The sequence below is a fragment of the Chiloscyllium plagiosum genome, unplaced genomic scaffold (genome assembly GCF_037043375.1).
Source record: "Chiloscyllium plagiosum isolate Xiang-an unplaced genomic scaffold, Cpla_swu_hap1 HiC_scaffold_26, whole genome shotgun sequence".
NCBI lineage: Eukaryota > Metazoa > Chordata > Chondrichthyes > Orectolobiformes > Hemiscylliidae > Chiloscyllium > Chiloscyllium plagiosum.
The window spans coordinates 5646305-5666417 of NW_028270164.1; the positions used below are offsets into that span (position 1 = coordinate 5646305).

General features: G+C 41.4%; 1 protein-coding gene across 3 annotated transcripts in view; it reads left to right on the forward strand.

Moving 5' to 3' along the window:
- Positions 1-20113, forward strand: part of LOC122563035 (suppressor of tumorigenicity 7 protein homolog) — a 167422-nt gene that overhangs the window by 80288 nt on the left and 67021 nt on the right. For all 3 annotated transcript variants that reach the window (XM_043716363.2, XM_087973441.1, XM_087973440.1), the window contains exons 5-10: positions 675-790; positions 4015-4093; positions 7165-7319; positions 14510-14607; positions 15577-15691; positions 19883-19955. In XM_043716363.2, coding sequence (XP_043572298.1) covers positions 675-790; positions 4015-4093; positions 7165-7319; positions 14510-14607; positions 15577-15691; positions 19883-19955 — 636 coding nt within the window. The remainder of the gene's footprint in view (positions 1-674; positions 791-4014; positions 4094-7164; positions 7320-14509; positions 14608-15576; positions 15692-19882; positions 19956-20113) is intronic.

Below are 20113 nucleotides of genomic sequence, written 5' to 3' on the forward strand. Positions count from 1 at the left end.
ATTCTGTTAACTCTGAAATATGAAAGGTTTATCTGACCTGTGACAATGTAGAGGAAGCTTTACACTGTTTAACCCCGTGCTGTACTGTCCTGGCATTGTTGGATGGGAACAGTGTATGGAAACTTTTACAGTGTAATTAACTCCAACTGTACTAGCACTTGGAGTGTTTGAGTCAGTGTAGAGAGAGGGAGCTTAAGTTTGCACCTGTACTTGATATTGCAAGCACTTAATGCTTATGTGGGTTACTCAAAATGCATGAGTCTTTTGCTCAGAAATGCTGTTTTAACTCAATAAGTAAAAAAATTAATTAATGACAAAACAAAACATTTGTTTCATTGATGCAAACATTGCACTAATACAATTTCAATAGTTTTCTTGAAAAAACATGGATCAAGTGTACTGAATGTTAAATATTATGTAGTGCTGTTATTCACTGAAAAGAGTTATTCGGATCTTCTGGAACAAATAGTTTGATAAAGCTTAGGAATTACTCAAAGAAAGCAGGACAGAAGTATATGCTTGTGTATTTTTATTGTTTCTTAACAAAAGAAGTCTGGTGTAATTGGGTTTCAATCAAATACATTAATGGCCCAGGTTTCTTGACTGCAGCTCAATCCGTGTCAGATTTAATAGGTTTGTTGTTTGTGTAACTGTGCATTTTGTTACTTTTGAAGGTACACATGGGTCACAGGGAGAGAGCCCCTGACATATTATGACATGAATCTGTCAGCACAGGATCATCAAACATTTTTCACATGTGACACAGATCATGTCAGACCTGCAGATGCTGGTAAGTTCACACTTGGAATCATAGAGAAATCTGTTGGGAATTGTGATGAAATTATATTACAATTGCGAAACACTTCCTTTGTGGTTTGTTGATGCAGATGTAATTTTTTTTTAAAATTGACTGGGGTGTGTCATTTGAGAGGTAATTATTAAAATATTTGCGTCTGAGAATTTTAAAAGCTTAACAAATGTGAGACTAGCTCTGCACACCTGTGCAGGCTGACCTTTCGCATGAAAATTTGGTTGCCAGTCAGATTCAATGACTGCTGATCTCCGATAGCTACAGTATAAAAGTGCTGTTGGAGTATTACAATCCAGAGGCACTTTCGCAGAGGTTACCAAGGCTTTCAGGTATGTAATTACCAGGTTTCGTTCCTGTTGGATTAACTTGTTATTGCATTCTTGTGTTAACATCCCCATTGCAATTATACACAGTTCATTGAAGCTTTATGATTGAGCATATTTATATGTTAAACTGGAGAAAAAGTAAAACTATCAGATGAAATTTGAAAGGTATTTAGTCCATTTCTTTATTACATAATCATCATTTCTCAATGCACTTCTAACCAGGAGTATGGTGTCAGTTATCACAACTTTGGAGATACAGTGTCAAGCTAGATCACTGTTCACCCTGAGGAAAAGCTCTGGGCTTTACGTTGCTCTTTTTCTCATTTGTAGTTTAATTCATCTACTTTGAGGTGGAGTGAAATTTACATCCTTTCTTTGACTGTTTGACATTTATATCATTAACTTTTATACACTGTCTTCTGCATAACACACTTCAGCTTGTCTGTCTTCTAGCGTCGTATTCACTGAGGCTTTTTCCAATATGAATTGGATTAGACCCATTATATGAACTGGCAACCAGACAAATTATCTTTTTGCCTTGTACAATACAAATTCACAGAAGTTGCTTAATTCTTGCAGTTTGTTGCATTACCTTTTATGTGCTGCTCAGGACCTTAGCACCCTAGTTCGAGAGTTGAAAATCACAGCTTGATACTGTTTCCTACCACTTTCCAGCAGTTCTATTGCTAAGCTTGAATTTGAGTCTTGGTGGAAAGGGCTGGATTGAATGAGTTGGACAAAATATGAAAGTGGGGTAAAAAGTGTCAGCGAAACAATGTAGACAAATATGACATGCTGCTCATAGGAAAGAAGTATAGGCCCCTGTTCACTCCATGACTCTGCTTTTGAAGTAGCCAAGAATGAACAGCATGAGACCTGACAATCCTAGTGGCCTCAATACTAAACATGTCTATCAAATGCAATATTAAATAGGCAAGCAACATTGCCAATTGAATATTAAACTCATTGAATCCTGAAATTTTGTTTGAGGTGGTACCAATCAAACTCCATGCTGCTTTACTCATATTATATTTTGAATGGTACATCCATTTCTGATCCCAAAGATGGAGAGATACTCAATTGCTGGAGCTGCATGCAAGATTCAAGTTTTCATCGATCTGAATTATAGATGTTTAAGAAAAATAACAACACAACCTTGCATTTGTATAGCAAAGTTTAATATAATTAAGTGTCTCAAAGGTATGTCAGAGAAATTGCTATCAAGCCAAAAAGGGAGACGTTGGGACAGGTAACCAATTACTTAGTCAAAGAAGTGGTATTACACATTGTTACTAAAGAAGACAGAGGAGGAGGTGTAAAGGAATTCTGGACCTTAGCATCGTTATGGTGAAAGATACGGTTTAAGGGGGTAAGGGAACTGGGGATTGTACAAGAGGCCAGATACAGCAGAGTGTCGTATTTTGGGAGACTTGCAAAGCTGGGATCACCTGAGCCTTTGAAGGGTGAAAGCAGAATTGAATTCAGTGTTCATTACATCTTCAGTATATTAGCAATCTTACATCTGCATGCACAGCCTGTTATTCTGTTAGAAATTCCTATGCCTACACTTGAAATGGAAACTGTTTGTAAATATGTCACAATATAACTATACCTCTCTGTCAAGGAATCGGCAGGAGAATGTTGATGTGGTTTGATAATGCACAGCTCTGAAATATGAGAATACAAACAAAAATAAAAAATAAATCCCTAAGTGGCAATTAAAATAGTTCAATTATGTTTGCACATCCTAAGGAATTATACAAGATGCTGTTTCAGATGAAGACCGTGTGCATCCATGTATAGCCACTATAAGGTAGCACACTGGCTCAGTGGTTACCATTGCTACCTCATAGCACCAGGAACCCAGCTTCGACTCCACCCTCAGATGAATGTCTGTGTGGAGTTTGCACATTCTCCCCATGTCTGAGTGGGTTTCCTCTCCCAGTCCAAGGATTAGCTAGGGTAAATATGGGGTTACAAGGATAAGGCAGGAGGGTGGGTTTGGGTGGGATGCTCTTTGGAAGGTCAGTGTGGACTTGATTGGCCAAATAGGAGAAAGTGAAGACTGCAGATGCTGGAGATCAGAGTCAAAAAATGTGGTGCTGGAAAGGCATAGCAGGCCAGGCAGCACATAGGACAGGAGAATCGATGTTTCGGGCATTAGACCTTCATCAGGAATGTGCTGGCCAAGAGGAAGTTTGGCGAAATAACCTACTTGCGCATTGTAGGGATTCTGTGATAAGAAAATCCAAATCAGGAGCCACAAGCTGACTAGATTTTGTTCTCTCTGGCATCATGGAACTTGGAAGGCAGCTTGAAGTATGCGTGCTACTGCCGTGGTGGAGCTTTACAGATTCGGGGCAGGAATTTGGAGTTGAGAAACTTCCTGGTTTGCAAGGCGTTTTACTGCACTAGACTGTATTAGGAGCTCGAAGAGCCAGTAGGGATGATACAAAAGCTGGCACTCTTTAAATCTGTTTGCAACCCTGCTGTACCTTTTGTCAGAGGAAGTTTGAGACACTCACTTATTCAGTGACGTTTTGGTTGAGCTTTTCACAGCACCACATGTAGAATTGTAGGTTTGACCTTGGACCCTTGACCCAGCGCCGTGATATTGGAATGCAAAAGGCTTTGGCACAACAGTATTGTTTTTATTGCTGTGTTTAATATTCACATTACGCTCTGTCTGTTGACAGCAGATGTGCTGTTATAACACATCTGCCATTTTTTATAGCTGGACAAGTTTAATGGCTTTTTAGCTAAATGTGGGTTTGAATATCATGACTCCTTTTTCTCTGACTAGCATTTCTGCTGCTATGCTGGGGTATGTCAAATATAAACACCTGCTGTCACTTTTTTTTGTTGTTCTCTTAACAGTGATGCAGAAAGCCTGGCGGGAGAGGCATGCTCAAGCAAGAATGAAGGCAGCATACCAAGCTTTAGAATTAAACAATGAGTATGTTCTATACTGCTGATTGAGATTCTGTGTAACAAACCCGTGCTTGCTCCACTGTTTTCTACATCAGCCTGAAGGTTTCTGACACACTCATTGCTTGACCATTTGTGCCTTTTGAAACTTCCTAGTGCTGGGTCTCCTGTTTTGTGTATTTCTAACATGTTTTAATGTCACAGTATTGAACAGGCTGCCAAAAATAGTCCAGGATACATTATTATTTTGATGTGTTAAAATGTTGATTTTCTTGATTACAATTATTTTATTACTGGCTTTACTGGGCATTCTGCTTCTCAAATAACATTTTTGCCAAGTTGGAATCTTTAACATGATTCTAAGGATGCCTATTTGAAAGGGGACGATTAACAGGGCTGTGCGATTCATTGGGTCGTCCTTTCAGGGTGATACCACAGGCACAGAGGCCAAGTAGCTTCTCCCTGTGCTATATGCCTTGGTACTATTTATCAAGTGCATCTGCCCAAGCCTTTCTTTCCATTTATGGTGAAGCAATTTAAATGCACCTGTTGATTTTTGACTGCAGGCTTTCATCTTAAATCTGCATCGAGAATCTCATTTGGGCTGTTAAAGTAGATCTTCTGTCTTCATATGTGGGATGAGTTGGTGCAGGCAGTATCTGTCAACCTTACTATTCTGGATCACAATCCAGTACTAGTTGCTGGACCGTGGCTCCATGTCCCTCTGTTATACTAATGGTAGCACCTGTGCATGTTGATGCTGATGTAAGGAGGATGGCATTTTGACAAAGCAGCAGAGAGGATTTGCAGCATCTATAGGGTATAATTTAAAGAATCTAACTTCAGGAGAGGAAAGGAAATATTTAGCACAAATAAAAGAAGGTGAAGAGATGAAACTTCAATTTGAGAGGCTTTCGGAACTTCAGAGTTGCGACCTATTGAATTCAATAGTTGAATTTAAAGGATCATAAAATATTTGTAGAGAAGGAGGACATTTGCCCATCATTTCCATGCTAGGTTTTAGATTAGATTAGATTAGAGTGTGGAAACAGGCCCTTCGGCCCAACAAGTCCACACCGACCCGCCGAAGCGAAACCCACCCATACCCCTACATTTACCCCTTACCTAACACTACGGGCAATTTAGTATGGCCAATTCACCTGACCCTGCACATCTTTGGATGGTGGGAGGAAACCGGAGCACCCGGAGGAAACCCATGCAGACACGGGGAGAACGTGCAAACTCCACACAGTCAGTCGCCTGAGGCGGGAATTGAACCCGGGTCTCTGGTGCTGTGAGGCAGCAGTGCTAACCACTGTGCCACCATGCCGCCCAAGTCTGTGCAAGAACAACTCAGCTCATCCCTCCTGTCATTAAAACTACTTGATTTGCTTTCAGTTATTTCTCATGTTTATCTGCAATAGAAAGGACAACAGTGTGAAGGGAACTTTACTCTGTCCTTTGCTCTCTGTGTTTGACCAGGGCAGTGCAGAGAGAGCTTCACACCATATAACTAACCATGTGCTGTACCTGTCTTGAGTGTGTTTGTTGGAGATGCTTTCAAGAAAGCTTTAGTGTCTCTACCCCAAATTGTATTTACTCTGGCAATCTCTGATGGGTTGGTGACTTCAGGATCTTGTAGAAAGCAGCTTGACATATGAAAGGCACTGTATAAATGCAGTAGAGCCTGTTTGTGCCTGAACCCATCTTACTGTCACTTATGATCTAAACTTTAATGTAGTATCTCATTACAACCATTTGTCCAAGTGTATTAAGTATTTGGCTTAAATTGACAAACAGGTGCAGAAAGCAAGGTAATTGTACTGCAATTTCTGCAGGTTGGGACTGGTGGAAAAATGTTAATTCATTAGCTTTTTCAGAGTGCAATGAATATGTGGTTTATTGTGCATGACTGTTTGAATAGTAGTTGTATTGGTATTTAAGTTGCTATTCCTAACAATCTGCAGTGTTCAGCTGGAAAAACATTTGTGTGCTGTATTGATATTTACTTCTGACTTAAAAATCAGGAAGTGCTCCCTGTGTTTAGGGATATAGGATTGCTATCTGATCTGGATTAGAGGAAAGTTTTACAGATTGCGTGAATTATCTTATCTGTGATTATATGTGCAACTTCGAGGCAAACTCCTGAACAAATTTTAACACACACTTTGTCTGTTACAAGATGCATCATGCAGATAACCAAGGTTTCTTCATGAGTATTTCCCAAAACTGGCAGTTAGAAGGGCAAGGACAGCAGACACCCTCCTAGTACCTCGCCAGATCACAACAGTGTGAACTTGGGAATTTATTTCTTCATCCTTCATAGTCAATTGAGTCCAGATCCTGCAATTGTCTCTGACCAACATAGAGTACCGTCACCACATAGGTCATGAAAGTTGCTCATCACCAACTTGGGGATGCCAGTATTTGTTTGTTTTCACTTATAGTTAACTATTGCTTTGATGTGCTTAGCTTAGCATATCCCAGCAAGAAATTATAAATTGTAAGAGTATTTTGGTTATTTAAACTGTATGCAGAAATGAATTGTTTGCTGTCCTTTTGTGGTAGTGTAATATTTTTAAAGGTCTGATATTTAACAGGGGAGCAGCATCAGTCATAACCTTGAAAAGGAAATTCAAGAGAAAACATTTGCAAGGTTGTGGGAAAGAATGGGGAGAGGAACAATTCAGGCAGATCTTTCAAATGGCCAGCAGAGGTGTGATGTGCTGAATAGCCTTGTCTCATGTTATATGATTTTGAGGTTATTTTGTTGAGGAAAATATCTATGATCCCAAGTGAGAGGAGTGTTGGGACTTGGAGAGCTGTGCAAATTGGTGAAGGTTATACTAATAGGCATGTCCCTTTGGATGGCACCTTAAATCCCTCCACTGATATTCTACAGAAGAAGACAAGGAGGCATCATGATGTCGACAGTCACTTCTTTCTCACTCAAGTCCAGCATAGCTCAGAATGTTACAATGCCTAAAGAGTTGGACGTAAGAATATTTTTAAAAGTACAGTTTACTAACCTCATTCTTTCTGCAGCTTGCCAACTGATTTGGTGCATAGCAACATCTTACTTTCTTTGTAATCTTTCAGGTGTGCAACGGCATACGTTCTCTTAGCTGAGGAAGAGACCACCACGATTCTCGAAGCTGAGAAGTTATTTAAACAGGCACTGAAAGCAGGCGAGGTGTGCTATAGGAGGAGTCAGCAGCTTCAGCACCACGGTCCACAACAGGAAGCACAGCACAGTAAGTCACGTAACTAATGTGAATATTGATGTATCTTCTGCTCAAAAGATTAAGGGGAAAGTATGCAACTCTTGGCTCCTTGGGTCAGCCTTTTAATAACAAACCTTTCGCGAATTGTTTTGCAGGGAGTCACCACATTTATCAAAGGAATTTAATTGAATTGTTGGATAAGAATTAAAACTGCAAGTGATGGAATCACAGCTGATTAGGAAAGGCAGGTTTACAGTTTTGAGTGGTGTCTTCCAGTTTCTTTCTCTCAAAATATTAAACTGTTTGACCTCTGCACTCTTGAGTGGAGATAAAAGATCCCATAGTGCACTTGGAAGAAAAGAAGGGAAACTCTTCCCAAATGCCTGGATGATCTTTATCACTCAACCACCTTTTTAAATTAACAGATTATGTGGTCATTATCACACTGCAGTTTGTATGACCTTTTGTCTACACATTGGCTGCTACCTTTCCTACATCACATCATTGATTGCATTTTAAAATAACTTATTTGGCTGTTAGTCACTTTAGGATGTGTTTTATTTACCTTTTTATACAGGACCCTTCTGTGTTGAGTTTTAGCAATAATCTTTTATTAGCTTGATTTCGTTGGTGGTGCCCTTTGCTTGACATAGCGTCACAGAGATGTACAGCATGGAAACAGACCCTTCAGTCCAACCTGTCCATGCCGACCAGATATTCCAACCCAATCTAGTCCCACCTGCCAGCACCTGGCCCATGTCCCTCCAAACCCTTCCTATTCATATACCCATCCAAGTGCCTCTTAAATGTTGCAATTGTACCAGCATCCACCACATCCTCTGGCAGCTCATTCCATACACATATACCACCCTCTGTGTGAAAACGTTGCCCCTTAGGTCTCTCTTACATCTTGCCCCTCTCACCCAAAACCTATGCCCTCTACTTCTGGACTCCCCGACCCCAGGGAAAAGACTTTGTCTATTTATCCTATCCATGCCCCTCATAATTTTGTAAACCTCTATAAGGTCACCCCTCAGCCTCTGACGCTCCAGGGAAAACAGCCCCAGCCTGTTCAGCCTCTCCCTGTAGCTCAGATCCTCCAACCCTGGCAACATCCTTGTAAATCTTTTCTGAACCCTTTCAAGTTTCACAACATCTATCTGATAGGAAGGAGACCGGAATTGCTTGCAGTATTCCAACAGTGGCCGAACCAATGACCTGTACAGCCGCAACATGACCTCCCAACTCCTGTACTCAATACTCTGACCAATAAAGGAAAGCATACCAAACGCCTTCTTCACTATCCTATCTACCTGCGACTCCACTTTCAAGGAGCTATGAACTTGCACTCCAAGGTCTCTTTGTTCAGCAACACTCCCTGGGACCTTACCATTAAGTGTATAAGTTCTGCTAAGATTTGCTTTCCCAAAATGCAGCACCTCACATTTATCTGAATTAAACTCCATCTGCCACTTCTCAGCCCATTGGCCCATCTGGTCCAGATCCTGTTGTAATCTGAGGTAACCATCTTCGTTGTCCATTACACCTCCAATTTTGGTGTCATCTGCAAACTTACTAACTGTACCTCTTACGGTCGCATCCAAATCATTTATGTAAATGACAAAAAGTAGAGGGCCCAGCGCCGATCCTTGTGGCACTCCACTGGTCACAGGCCTCCAGTCTGAAAAACAACCCTCCTCCACCACCCTCTGTCTTCTACCTTTGAGCCAGTTCTGTATCCAAATGGCTAGTTCTCCCTGTATTCCATAAGATCTAACCTTGCTAATCTGTCTCCCATGGGTAACTTTGTCAAACGCCTTACTGAAGTCCATATAGATCACATCTACTGCTCTGCCCTCATCAATCTTCTTTGTTACTTCAAAAAACTCAATCAAGTTTGTGAGATGTGATTTCCCACGCACAAAGCCATGTTGACTATCCCTAATCAGTCCTTGCCTTTCCAAGTACACGTACATTCTGTCCCTTGATTCCCTCCAACAACTTGCCCACCACCGAAGTCAGGCTCACTGGTCTATAGTTCCCTGGCTTGTCTTTACCGCCCTTCTTAAACAGTGGCACCACGTTAGCCAGCCTCCAGTCTTCCGGCACCTCACCTGTGACTATCGATGATACAAATGATTAGATTAGATTACTTACAGTGTGGAAACAGGCCCTTCGGCCCAACAAGTCCACACCGCCCCGCCGAAGCGCAACCCACCCATACCCCTACATTTACCCCTTACCTAACACTAGGGGCAATTTAGCATGGTCAATTCACCTGACCTGCACATCTTTGGACTGTGGGAGGAAACCGGAGCACCCGGAGGAAACCCACGCAGACACAGGGAGAACGTGCAAACTCCACACAGTCAGTCGCCTGAGGCGGGAATTGAACCCGGGTCTCTGGCGCTGTGAGGCACCAGTGCTAGCCACTGTGCCGCCCACAAATATCTCAGCAAGAGTCCCAGCAATCACTTCTCTAGCTTCCCACTGAGTTCTCGGGTACACCTGATCAGGTCCTGGGGATTTATCCACTTTTAACCGTTTCAAGACATCCAGCACTTCCTCCTCTGTAATCTGGACATTTTGCAAGATGTCACCATCTATTTCCCTGCAGTCTATATCGTCCATATCCTTTTCCACAGTAAATACTGATAATAAATGAATATTTTGCATCTTCCCCATTTCAGTGGCTCCACACAAAGGCTGCCTTGCTGATCTTTGAGGGGCCCTATTCTCTGAGGAGAAAGTGAGGACTGCAGATGCTGGAGATCAGAGCTGAAAATGTGTTGCTGGAAAAGCGCAGCAGGTCAGGCAGCATCCAAGGAACAGGAGAATCGACGTTTCAGGCATACGCCCTTCTTCAGGAATCCTGAAGAAGAGCTTATGCCCGAAACGTCGATTCTCCTGTTCCTTGGACGCTGCCTGACCTGCTGCGCTTTTCCAGCAACACATTTTCAGCTCGGGCCCTATTCTCTCCCTAGTTACCCGTTTGTCTTTAATATATTTGTAAAAACACTTTGGATTCTCCTTAATTCTATTTGCCAAAGCTAGCTCATGTCCCCTTTTTGGCCTCCTGATTTCACTCTTAAGTATACTCCTTCCTTTATACTCTTCTAAGGATTCACTCGATCTATCCTGTCTGTACCTGACATATGCTTCCTTCTTTTTCTTAACCAAACCCTCAATTTCTTTAGTCATCCAGCATTCCCTATACCTACCAGCTTTCCCTTTCACCCTGACCGGAATATACTTTCTCTGGATTCTTGTTATCTCATTTCTGAAGGCTTCCCATTTTCTAGCCGTCCCTTTACCTGCGAACATCTGCTTCCAATCAGCTTTCAAAAGTTCTTGCCTAATACCGTCAAAATTGGCCTTTCTCCAATTTAGAACTTCAACTTTTAGATCTGGTCTATCCTTTTCCATCACTATTTTAAAACAGATAGAATTATGGTCGCTGGCCCCAAAGTGCTCCCCCACTGACAACTCAGTCACTTGCCCTGCCTTATTTTCCAAGGGAAGGTGCAAACTTTGACCTACTCTAGTCGGTATATCCACATACTGAATCGGAAACTTGTCTTGTATGCACTTAAGAAATTCCTCTCCATCTAAACCCTTCACACTATGGCAGTCCCAGTCGATGTTTGGAAAGTTAAAATCCCCTACCATAACTACCCTATTATTCTTACAGATAGCTGACATCTCCCTATAAGTTTGTTTCTCAATTTCCCTCTGACTATTCGGGGGTCTATAATACAATCCCAATAAGGTGATCATCCTTTTCTTATTTCTCAGTTCCACCCAAATAACTTCCTTGGATGTATTTCCGGGAATATCCTCCCTCAGCACAGCTGTAATACTATCCCTTATCAAAAATGCTACTCCCCCTCCTCTCTTGCCTTCCTTTCTATCCTTCCTGTAGGATTTGTATCCTGGAACATTAAGCTGCCAGTCCTGCCCATCCCTGAGCCATATTTCTGTAATCGCTTTGATATCCCAGTCCCATGTTCCTAACCATGCCCTGAGTTCATCTGCCTTCCCTGTTAGGCCCCTTGCATTGAAATAAATGCAGTTTAATTTATTAGTCCTACCTTGTCCCTGCCTGCCCTGACTGTTTGACTCACAGCAATTCAGGCAGCATCCGACGAGCAGCAAAATCGACGTTTCGGGCAAAAGCCCTTCATGATGAAGGGCTTTTGCCCGAAACGTCGATTTTGCTGCTCGTCGGATGCTGCCTAAATTGCTGTGGTCTTCCAGCACCACTGATCCAGAATCTGGTTTCCAGCATCTGCAGTGATTGTTTTTACCTGTGTTTGACTCACACACACCTTACTAGTTTAAAGCAGTTCTAGCAAATTTCCCTGCCAGTATATTAGTCCCCTTCCAATTTAGGTGCAATCCGTCCTTCTTGTACAGGTCACTTCTACCCCAAAAGAGATTCCAATGATCCAAAAATGTGAATCCTTCTCCCATACACTAGCTCCTCAGCCATGCATTAATCTGCTCTATCCTCCTATTTCTGCCCTCACTAGCTCGTAGCACTGGGAGTAATCCAGATATTACTACCCTTGAGGACCTCCTTTTTAAATTTTTGCCTAACTCTCTGTAATCTCCCTTCAGAATCTCAACCTTTTCCCTTCCAATATCATTGGTTCCAATGTGGACAATGATCTCTTGCTGGCCCCTCTCCCGTGTGAGAACATTCTGCACCCTCTCTGAGACATTCTTGATCCTGGCACCAGGGAAACAACACACCATTCTGCTTTTTCTCTGCTGGCCACAGAAACGTCTGTCTGTACCTCGGACTACAGAATCCCCTAACACAATTGATCTCTTGGAAGCCAACGTACCCCTCGTTGCATTAGAGCCAGTCTCAATACCAGAAACTTGGCTGTTCGTGCTACGTTCCCCTGGAATCCATCACCCCCTACATTTTCCAAAACAGCATACCTGTTTGAAATGGGTATATCCACAAAAGACTTCTGCACTTGCTGCCTACCTCTCTTGCCCTTCCTGGAGTTAACATCATCGATGTGACTGTATCTGAGATTTCCCCCCTTTCCCTTAACTGCCATCCATCACATACTGTTGCTGTTGCAAATTCCTCATCGTGTCTATTTGTCTTTCCAACTGATCCACTCGATCTGATCAGATTCGCATCCAACAGCATTTATGGCAGATATAATCCGCAGTAATCCTTAAACTCTCTTTAAACTCCCACGTCTGACAAGAAGTACATATCACTGCAAAGGCCATTTTTGCTCCTTCACAATCTACAGACCCAGAAAATAACACCATCTTATTCCTCTACAAAACACTGCACCAGGTTAAGTTAAGAGCTATGGCTTATATTTTAAGTTTAATCAAGAGACTTCTCTCCAAAAACACACAGTCAAGAAAGAACTCACTGTACTCACTAATACAGCATTTCTCTTGGACAGACTTAAAACAACAATTAACTTATCTGATTCTGTGCTGTGAACTTCGCTCAAACCGGTTCCTCCAAGATTATTTGTGAAATTCACTATTTGTTAATTTTCCCAGATGCACTCCGATGTCCAGCGACACATGAATTCAAAAACAGCAAAGGCAGTAACTGTGCAGGTTTTCTCGCTCTCTCTTTGACTATCTAAGTTGGCTTTACTGCCTTGTATTGCCGAGAGGGAAGGGAAAGTCAGTCAAGGTTCCTGCTACTAGTTACTGTTGAGTGATCCCTGTATTATGAAATTTAAGGTGTGTACTATACCTTTAAGAGAGAAAGCAACTGCCGTAGAGCCAGAGAGCTAATTGCCCATCTAACATCTTGCTCTCAAAATTAGAAAAAACGCTCACCAGCAATGGTACCTTTTCATATGAAACATACTCACAGTAAAAAGAGTGAAGACGACCCAAGGAAATCAGTAGCCGGCAGAGTGAAGACACAAGAAGACAGTGACTGTGTGGTTTTGAAATTAAGTTGATGTAATTTTAATAAGTGTCTTATTAGAACAGCATTGTTCTAATAATGGAGGCAGATAGTAAGCAGTTAAGAGAAGGGGGGAGCTTAGAGTTGTGAATTGTGATTTAATGTTTTAGAGTTAAAAATATTTTTAAATAGTGGAATTTGGGGGTTCTATCATTCATATTTTAACATTATGCGGCGATGCAAGGTTTTTTGGTTGTTTGGTTTAATTAACAGAGGAGTTCACCTGTGTCATAACACCTATTTATAGCAGGTGAGGGTAAGATTGACCTTGACTGTTATACCTCCCATCTTGAACAGCTTAAAGAAATTCATTATCTGGACTTGCAAGAAATGATCACCAGGGCAAGTTATCTGAAGGTTGTATTTCAGAGGAGGGATGATTATTAGAAATGTGGAAATTATTTTGATCAGACACTCCATTAAAATTTTGAGAGCAGTGATTTACAAATTGTAAAATCCTGCCTTGAATCCAGTGATGATTTGGGAAAGATACAAACCAAGGGGGTAAGCTGCTTTCCTGTCTAAGACTTGCCCAAGCAAAGCACAAGACTATAGTAATCCAGTTGATTGCGTTGTCTCTTTCCGTACACTAGTTCCAACCTTGCATCAGTGACTCCATGCTTGTCCGAGTCAGATGTTTGAAGATTTAAATTCCACTCCAGGGACCCAACATACAATCCAGACTGGCACTCTCAGGGCAGCACTGTTGATTTAATTGTCTTTTGTCCAAGATTCTATGTACTCTTTCAAAGAGTGTGTTAAATCCTATTGTTCTGTTTCAGAGATGTCCTGATGAATGTTTATTTTATAGTCAGCCACCCCAAAAACCAAATAAAAGAAAATTTATCTTCCTGCTAGTTTTGGAACTTGTTGCACATAATTTGGCTGTGGAGTTTACCTGCAGCAACTACTCTTCCAAGTGGTATCCATCTTGAGGATAGAGAGTTGGCATGGGTTATGGAGAAAACTCTCGAGCTTGAGGCCCAGGCACCTAGGGATGGATTGGTGGAAACTGGGATTATGCAAAATTCTAGGACTGATGGAGCTGGAGGAGGTTGCAGGTATGGAGCTGGCGTGAAGCTTGGAAGAATTTGAAAACTGAGAGTGACAATTTTGAGTGATATGCTGTATAACCATTTACTTATCATGTTTTGAATACTGAACCTGAATTTTTCACCTGTGTGCCTGACATCCTTTATCATGCATGCTTTTGAGTGTGTTTTGAATTTCAGCTTGATCTATTTTCTCTTGACAGGACGAGACACAAACGTATTAGTTTATATAAAACGAAGGCTTGCAATGTGTGCAAGAAAACTGGGGCGAATACGAGAAGCAGTAAAACTGATGAGAGACGTGAGTAAAAAGGTGCCAGTTAGACTTCAGCTGCAGCTGGAGAGACTGCGTCACCTTTTATATTTTGACTAATTTGTTCTTTCCTACCCATAATTGTTGGTCATAATCTGAATTATAATTAAATAAAGCAAGTTTTCGAGTTTGACTGTGTGTTTCCACTTAAGCACAAAATTTCACCTGATATTCCCAGTACATGGGGTATTCTGCTGCCTCCTTTTGGATGAGATGTTAAGCCAATAGTCTGTCTGATCAGATACACATAAAATATCCAATTTACTGTTTCAAAAGATAAGGGAGTTCTTTAGATGTCCTGGATCAATACCAGTGCGGGTATGAGCTCTCAAATTAGCTACTTAGTCATTGTCCTATCATTGTTTGTGGGATCTTGGAATGTGCAAATTAACATTCAAACTGAATGATAACAGTTCAAAAGTCTTTCATTGGCTGGAAAGCTTTGGGATAGCCTGAAGATGTGAAATATAAATGCTTGTATTTACTAACTTTATATATGGAGATAACTGCAACATCATATCATATCTTTGGAAATTAGCATGTTGGGATTTAAATGTAAACTAGTGTTATCTCTATCTATCCAGTCTATTTTTTTTAAAAAGAAAAGATATAACTACTAGGAGAAGAAAACAGTTTGCAATCTGAAATTCTTGGGTAATATTTTTCATACTGATTGTTTACAGACTTTTTGTAGGGGTTAGAACTGCTTGGATTCTACTTCCCCACAACTGACCCTTAGGTGGAAGGAAAACTTAGATTTTTATGATCGGAGTGTGACCATGGCCGTTGGTTTTTCCTTTTGGTAGTTTTTGAAATTTTTAGAATTCTGGTTACTGTTCAGTACAGAATTAAATGATGTTTCTGTAGAAGCTGTGATAAACGATGTAAGTTTTATTTTGTATTTTCAGCACTTCACGTTCGATAAAATCTTTAAACTGAATGTCTTTTCTTTCTCAGTTGATGAAAGAGTTTCCACTCCTTAGTATGCTGAATATACATGAAAATTTGTTAGAGGCTCTGTTGGAGTTACAAGCTTATGCTGATGTACAAGTGGTCTTGGCCAAATATGATGGTTAGTGTGCTCGTTAATATTAGCACTATAATTACAAGGTTTCTACCAAGGGATGGGATCTATCATAGGATGAGTTGTTAGTCCTTAAAATGTGATTTTTATTGTAATCTATTTTGCATGTTGGATCGTCTGGAAGGTTCAACCTACACTCTAACAGAAAATTGTAATAGATCATTCCTGGTGATATACCAAAGACTTAATCTTGCCTATACTTCTAAGACTTGCCCATTCTAAGCAAGTGCACAAAAACTGGCATGGAGAGTTTTGTCTATATTCCTTTACAAACTCTTGCCCCCTCCAACTCTATGTACATTTTTTTTTCCACCTGCAAATATAAAACTACCAATTATGTACAGATGAACCTCAGTTATCCAAAGGACATGGGTGGGTAACATTTCGTTCGGTTTATTGAATGTCAGGTAATGGAATGCCGGATTACATAGTTAACCAAGTATCAGAACCTTGCGATCTTGTTTGGATAATCCGAAATTCGGTTAATCTAATGCTGGGTAATCGAGGTTCCTCTGTACCTTTTTTTATTTGGGCCAAAGCATCCTGCTTGATTAACACCCATCCATCAACTTTAGCATTCACTCCTTTCACAACTGATGCACAAAGTTTGCAGTGTGTACTATCCACAAGATAAACGGCAGTAACTCCCCCAGCATCAACCCAACCTCTACCATGTAGAAGGGCAAGGGCTCATGGGTATACATTGCCTACAAATTTCTCCTTGAGCCCCACACCATCCTGACTAGGGACTATATTGGCTCAGTTTGCTCGGTCATTTTGTCAAAATCCTGGAAGTTCTTTCACAGCATTGTAGATGACCCTTAAGTTCCGGATCTGCAGCAGTACAAGAAGGCAGCTCATCACCACCTTCTCAAAGGCAATTAGGAATGGTTTTTAATTTCTTTAAGGTATTATTCAGTGGCAGTCTCCTCTGACCCATTTGAAGTTTATAGTTAGGGCTTTGGGTAGTCTCTGTACATTGTTTTTCAAACACTGACTATGCCAGTGTAATATTTGATATTGTGAATTAGAGTGCTGCTGTATGAAGCTAATAGCTCCATACAGTGCAATAAAAATAAAGACACGAACCCTTCAATTAGAACGGGGAGATTATTAAGAGATAAATGAGCAGCACCAGGAATAAATAAAAAACCGAACAAGAGAAGGCAAATACTGTTAGGGTAAAGGGAGTATCTTTAAGTAATCAGAAAAGTTGGCAAATAAGACTAAGTTCAAGTCATGGCAGATGTGGTCAGCCAGGTGAATATGTGACCTGTTATATGTGGGAAGTCATGGTCACTACCAGTATCTTAGATGACCACCTGTGCAGAAAGTGCTCCCAACTTGAATTTCGCGTTTCGGATCTTAAGCAGTTGCCAGAGACACTGTGGCATGGACACACTGCTGAGAGTTTCATGGATAACGGCTCAAGGAACTAGAAGATAGAAGGGACTATGTGACCACCAGGCATCTGCAGTCCTCACTTTCTCCTGATCAAAGAAAATGAGGCAGGAATCTCCTGGGGTCCTGCACACCAGTCAGTTTTTCGTTTTAGAAGCTGAAGAGGGCATTTGTTTCTCAAGGGAGTGCAGACAGAGCCAGGCTTCTGGCACCACAAGTAACCTGACTTTACAGGAGGGGAGGACGAAGAAAGCAAGAGTGATAGTGATGGTGGATTCAGCTTTTTTGGCGAACGGGCATTTCAGCAGCTGTAGTCATGACTGCAGGATGGCATGTTGCCTCCTTGCTTCCAACGTCAGGGTTTCACTGAGCAGCTGTTGGGATTGAAGGGGGAGGATGTCAAGACAGGGCCATGGTACATATTGGTACCAGTGATATAGGGATGAGGTCTTACATCCAAAAATTTAGGGAGCCAGATGGGAGACAAAAGAGCAGGATCTGAAAGATTGTAATCTTCGGATTACTTTCCATGCTGATTGCTAACGTGTACAGAAATAGGAGAATAAGAATCGATGAATAAGTGGTTAGAGTTGTTTCAGCACGGACAGTTTTAGATTCCTGGGTCACTGAGACCATTTCGGGGGAAGATGGGATCTGTACCAGCGTGATGATCTGCACCTGAACCAGAATGGCATCAATATCCTTGCAGTTGGATTTTTCTGGTTCTGTTGGGAGGAATTTAAACCAATTCAACATGGGGAGGGGACACAATGTTAGTGCAGTAGGGACACAGCATACTTCATCAAAGGAACCAAGGCAGATGGGAGTTTATCCATGTTCAGTTTCAAAGGAGAATGACAAGATTGGATAGTCTCTACCTATGAGGATGCTAGGAGGATTATCAGTAAGACAGATGAGTTAAGGACAAATGAAATTGTGATGATATTGCTATCATAGACATGATGAGAGGAGACCAGGGCGGGCCAATCAACATTCCAAGGTATAGCACCCTCCAGGCAGGAGGGGAGTGTCTAAAGAATAGGTAGTGTCTGATTGTTTACGAAGTCAGTGACTGGATTAGTGAGTCAGCAATAATGATGGATGCTGTCTTGAAAGGATCTTCAAATGAGGCTTTGTGGGTAGAGTTTAGGAATAAACAGACGGCAGTCATACTGCTGGGAGTGTATTATCAAACCTCAAATAGTGGGCAGTAGAGGAGCAGGTACGTAGACAATTCACTCAGTTATGTAAAAACAATAATAGGGTAATTACGTTAAGGAATTTCAACTTCCCCAGCATTAATTATGATAGTCATGGTGTAAAAGGTTTAGAGGAGGGAGGTTTCTTTGTATTCAGGAGAGTTTTTCATTTAGCAAAACCAACAAGGGCTGGTGTGATGCTGCACCTCATTGTGGAAGTTGTTCGAGGTGGCAGTGTAATTTACTGATGGCAACATCAGTAGTTTTAAGTTTGTTGTGGAAAGGAAAAAGAGTCTGCAAAAAAGTAGGGTTTTGGATTGGGGGAAGGTAGATTTTATCAAAAATAAAGCTGGATCTGGCTAATGTAGATTGCGAACAGCTACTTCTGTGGAAATCAACAGTAGTACAGTGGCATAGCATTCAAAATGGAATTGGCGAGAGTAGAGGCCCAAAATCCTTTAGAATGCAATGTAGGAGCACCAAGCCCAGAGAACCCTGGATGTTTAGGAGCATTCAGGACTGACTAAGAAGAGAAAGAGTGACTTTTAACAAAGGAAGCAAATCAACAGAGGCCCTGTCGGGGATGACTTAAGAATGCATAGGAGAGCAAAGAGGGACATGACAAAATACTGATAGGTAAGATTTGGGACAATCCAGATATTCAATATCCAGGGGAAGAGTACTTGATGACAGGACAGTAGAGAGCTGAAAGGGACAGCGGGATCTTGGGGTGCCTGTCCACAGATTCCTGAAGGTGGCAGGACAAGTTAATAGGGTAGTTAAAGTATATGGGACATTTTGGCTTTATCAGCCATGGCATGGATTACGAGAGCAGGGTGGTTATTTTGTAGTTGTACTGCACTTCGCTTCAGCCACAGCTGGACAAATGAGTGCCTGCTTGGTTATTGCAGGGGATGCAGAGAGGTTCACCAGGATGTTGCCTGGGATGGAGCAGTTTAACTATGAAGAGAAGTTGGGTAAGCTTGGGTTGTGTTTTTTTTTAAAAGGCTTAGAGGGAACCTGATTGAAGTGTATAAGGTTGTGAAGGGCATGGACCGGGTGGATAGAAAATAGCTGTTCCCCTTAATTGAAAAGTCACAAAGGGTATTATTTCAGTTGAAAGGCAGGAGGTTTAGAGGGGATTGGAGAAAACCTTTTTTTCCCCCACACAGAGGTTGGTGGGATTCTGGAATGCTGAGAAGGTAGTTGAGGCAGGAAATCCATAATCTTTTATGAAAAAAAAACTTGGATGAGCACTTGAAAGGTCATAATATTCACATCCATAGGCCAAATGCTGGCAAGTGGGACTGGTGTAGCTTTAGAGCAGATTTTAATCGGTGCAGCCTCAATGGACCCAAGGGATTCTACTGTATGATTCTGAGAATTTAAATACTAAAATAGGCCATTCGGCCTTTTGGTTATGGCTGGTCATAATGGCACTGCCTCCATATCCTTTTTAATGTGACTAACAGCATAAATCTGCTTGGGTGGCGGGGTGTATTTGGAATGCTGCTGATCATTTTCCTGTTAAGTATTCATTAGAATGTATACCCTAATCTATAATGCTTTTTGATTACAGATATCAGCTTGCCAAAATCAGCGACGATATGCTACACAGCTGCATTGCTGAAAGCGCGTGCTGTATCAGACAAGTAAGCACCTCATCCCTCCTTCCTGCCATAACCCTCTTCAGCCCTCCCTCATTGTAATATGCCTGATATCTCTGCACTTACAATGTGGCTTCTTCTGCATCCTAGATTTCATAGTTTCTCTTTTAGTTCTGGTACCTTAAGCTCCCTGGCTCTTACTT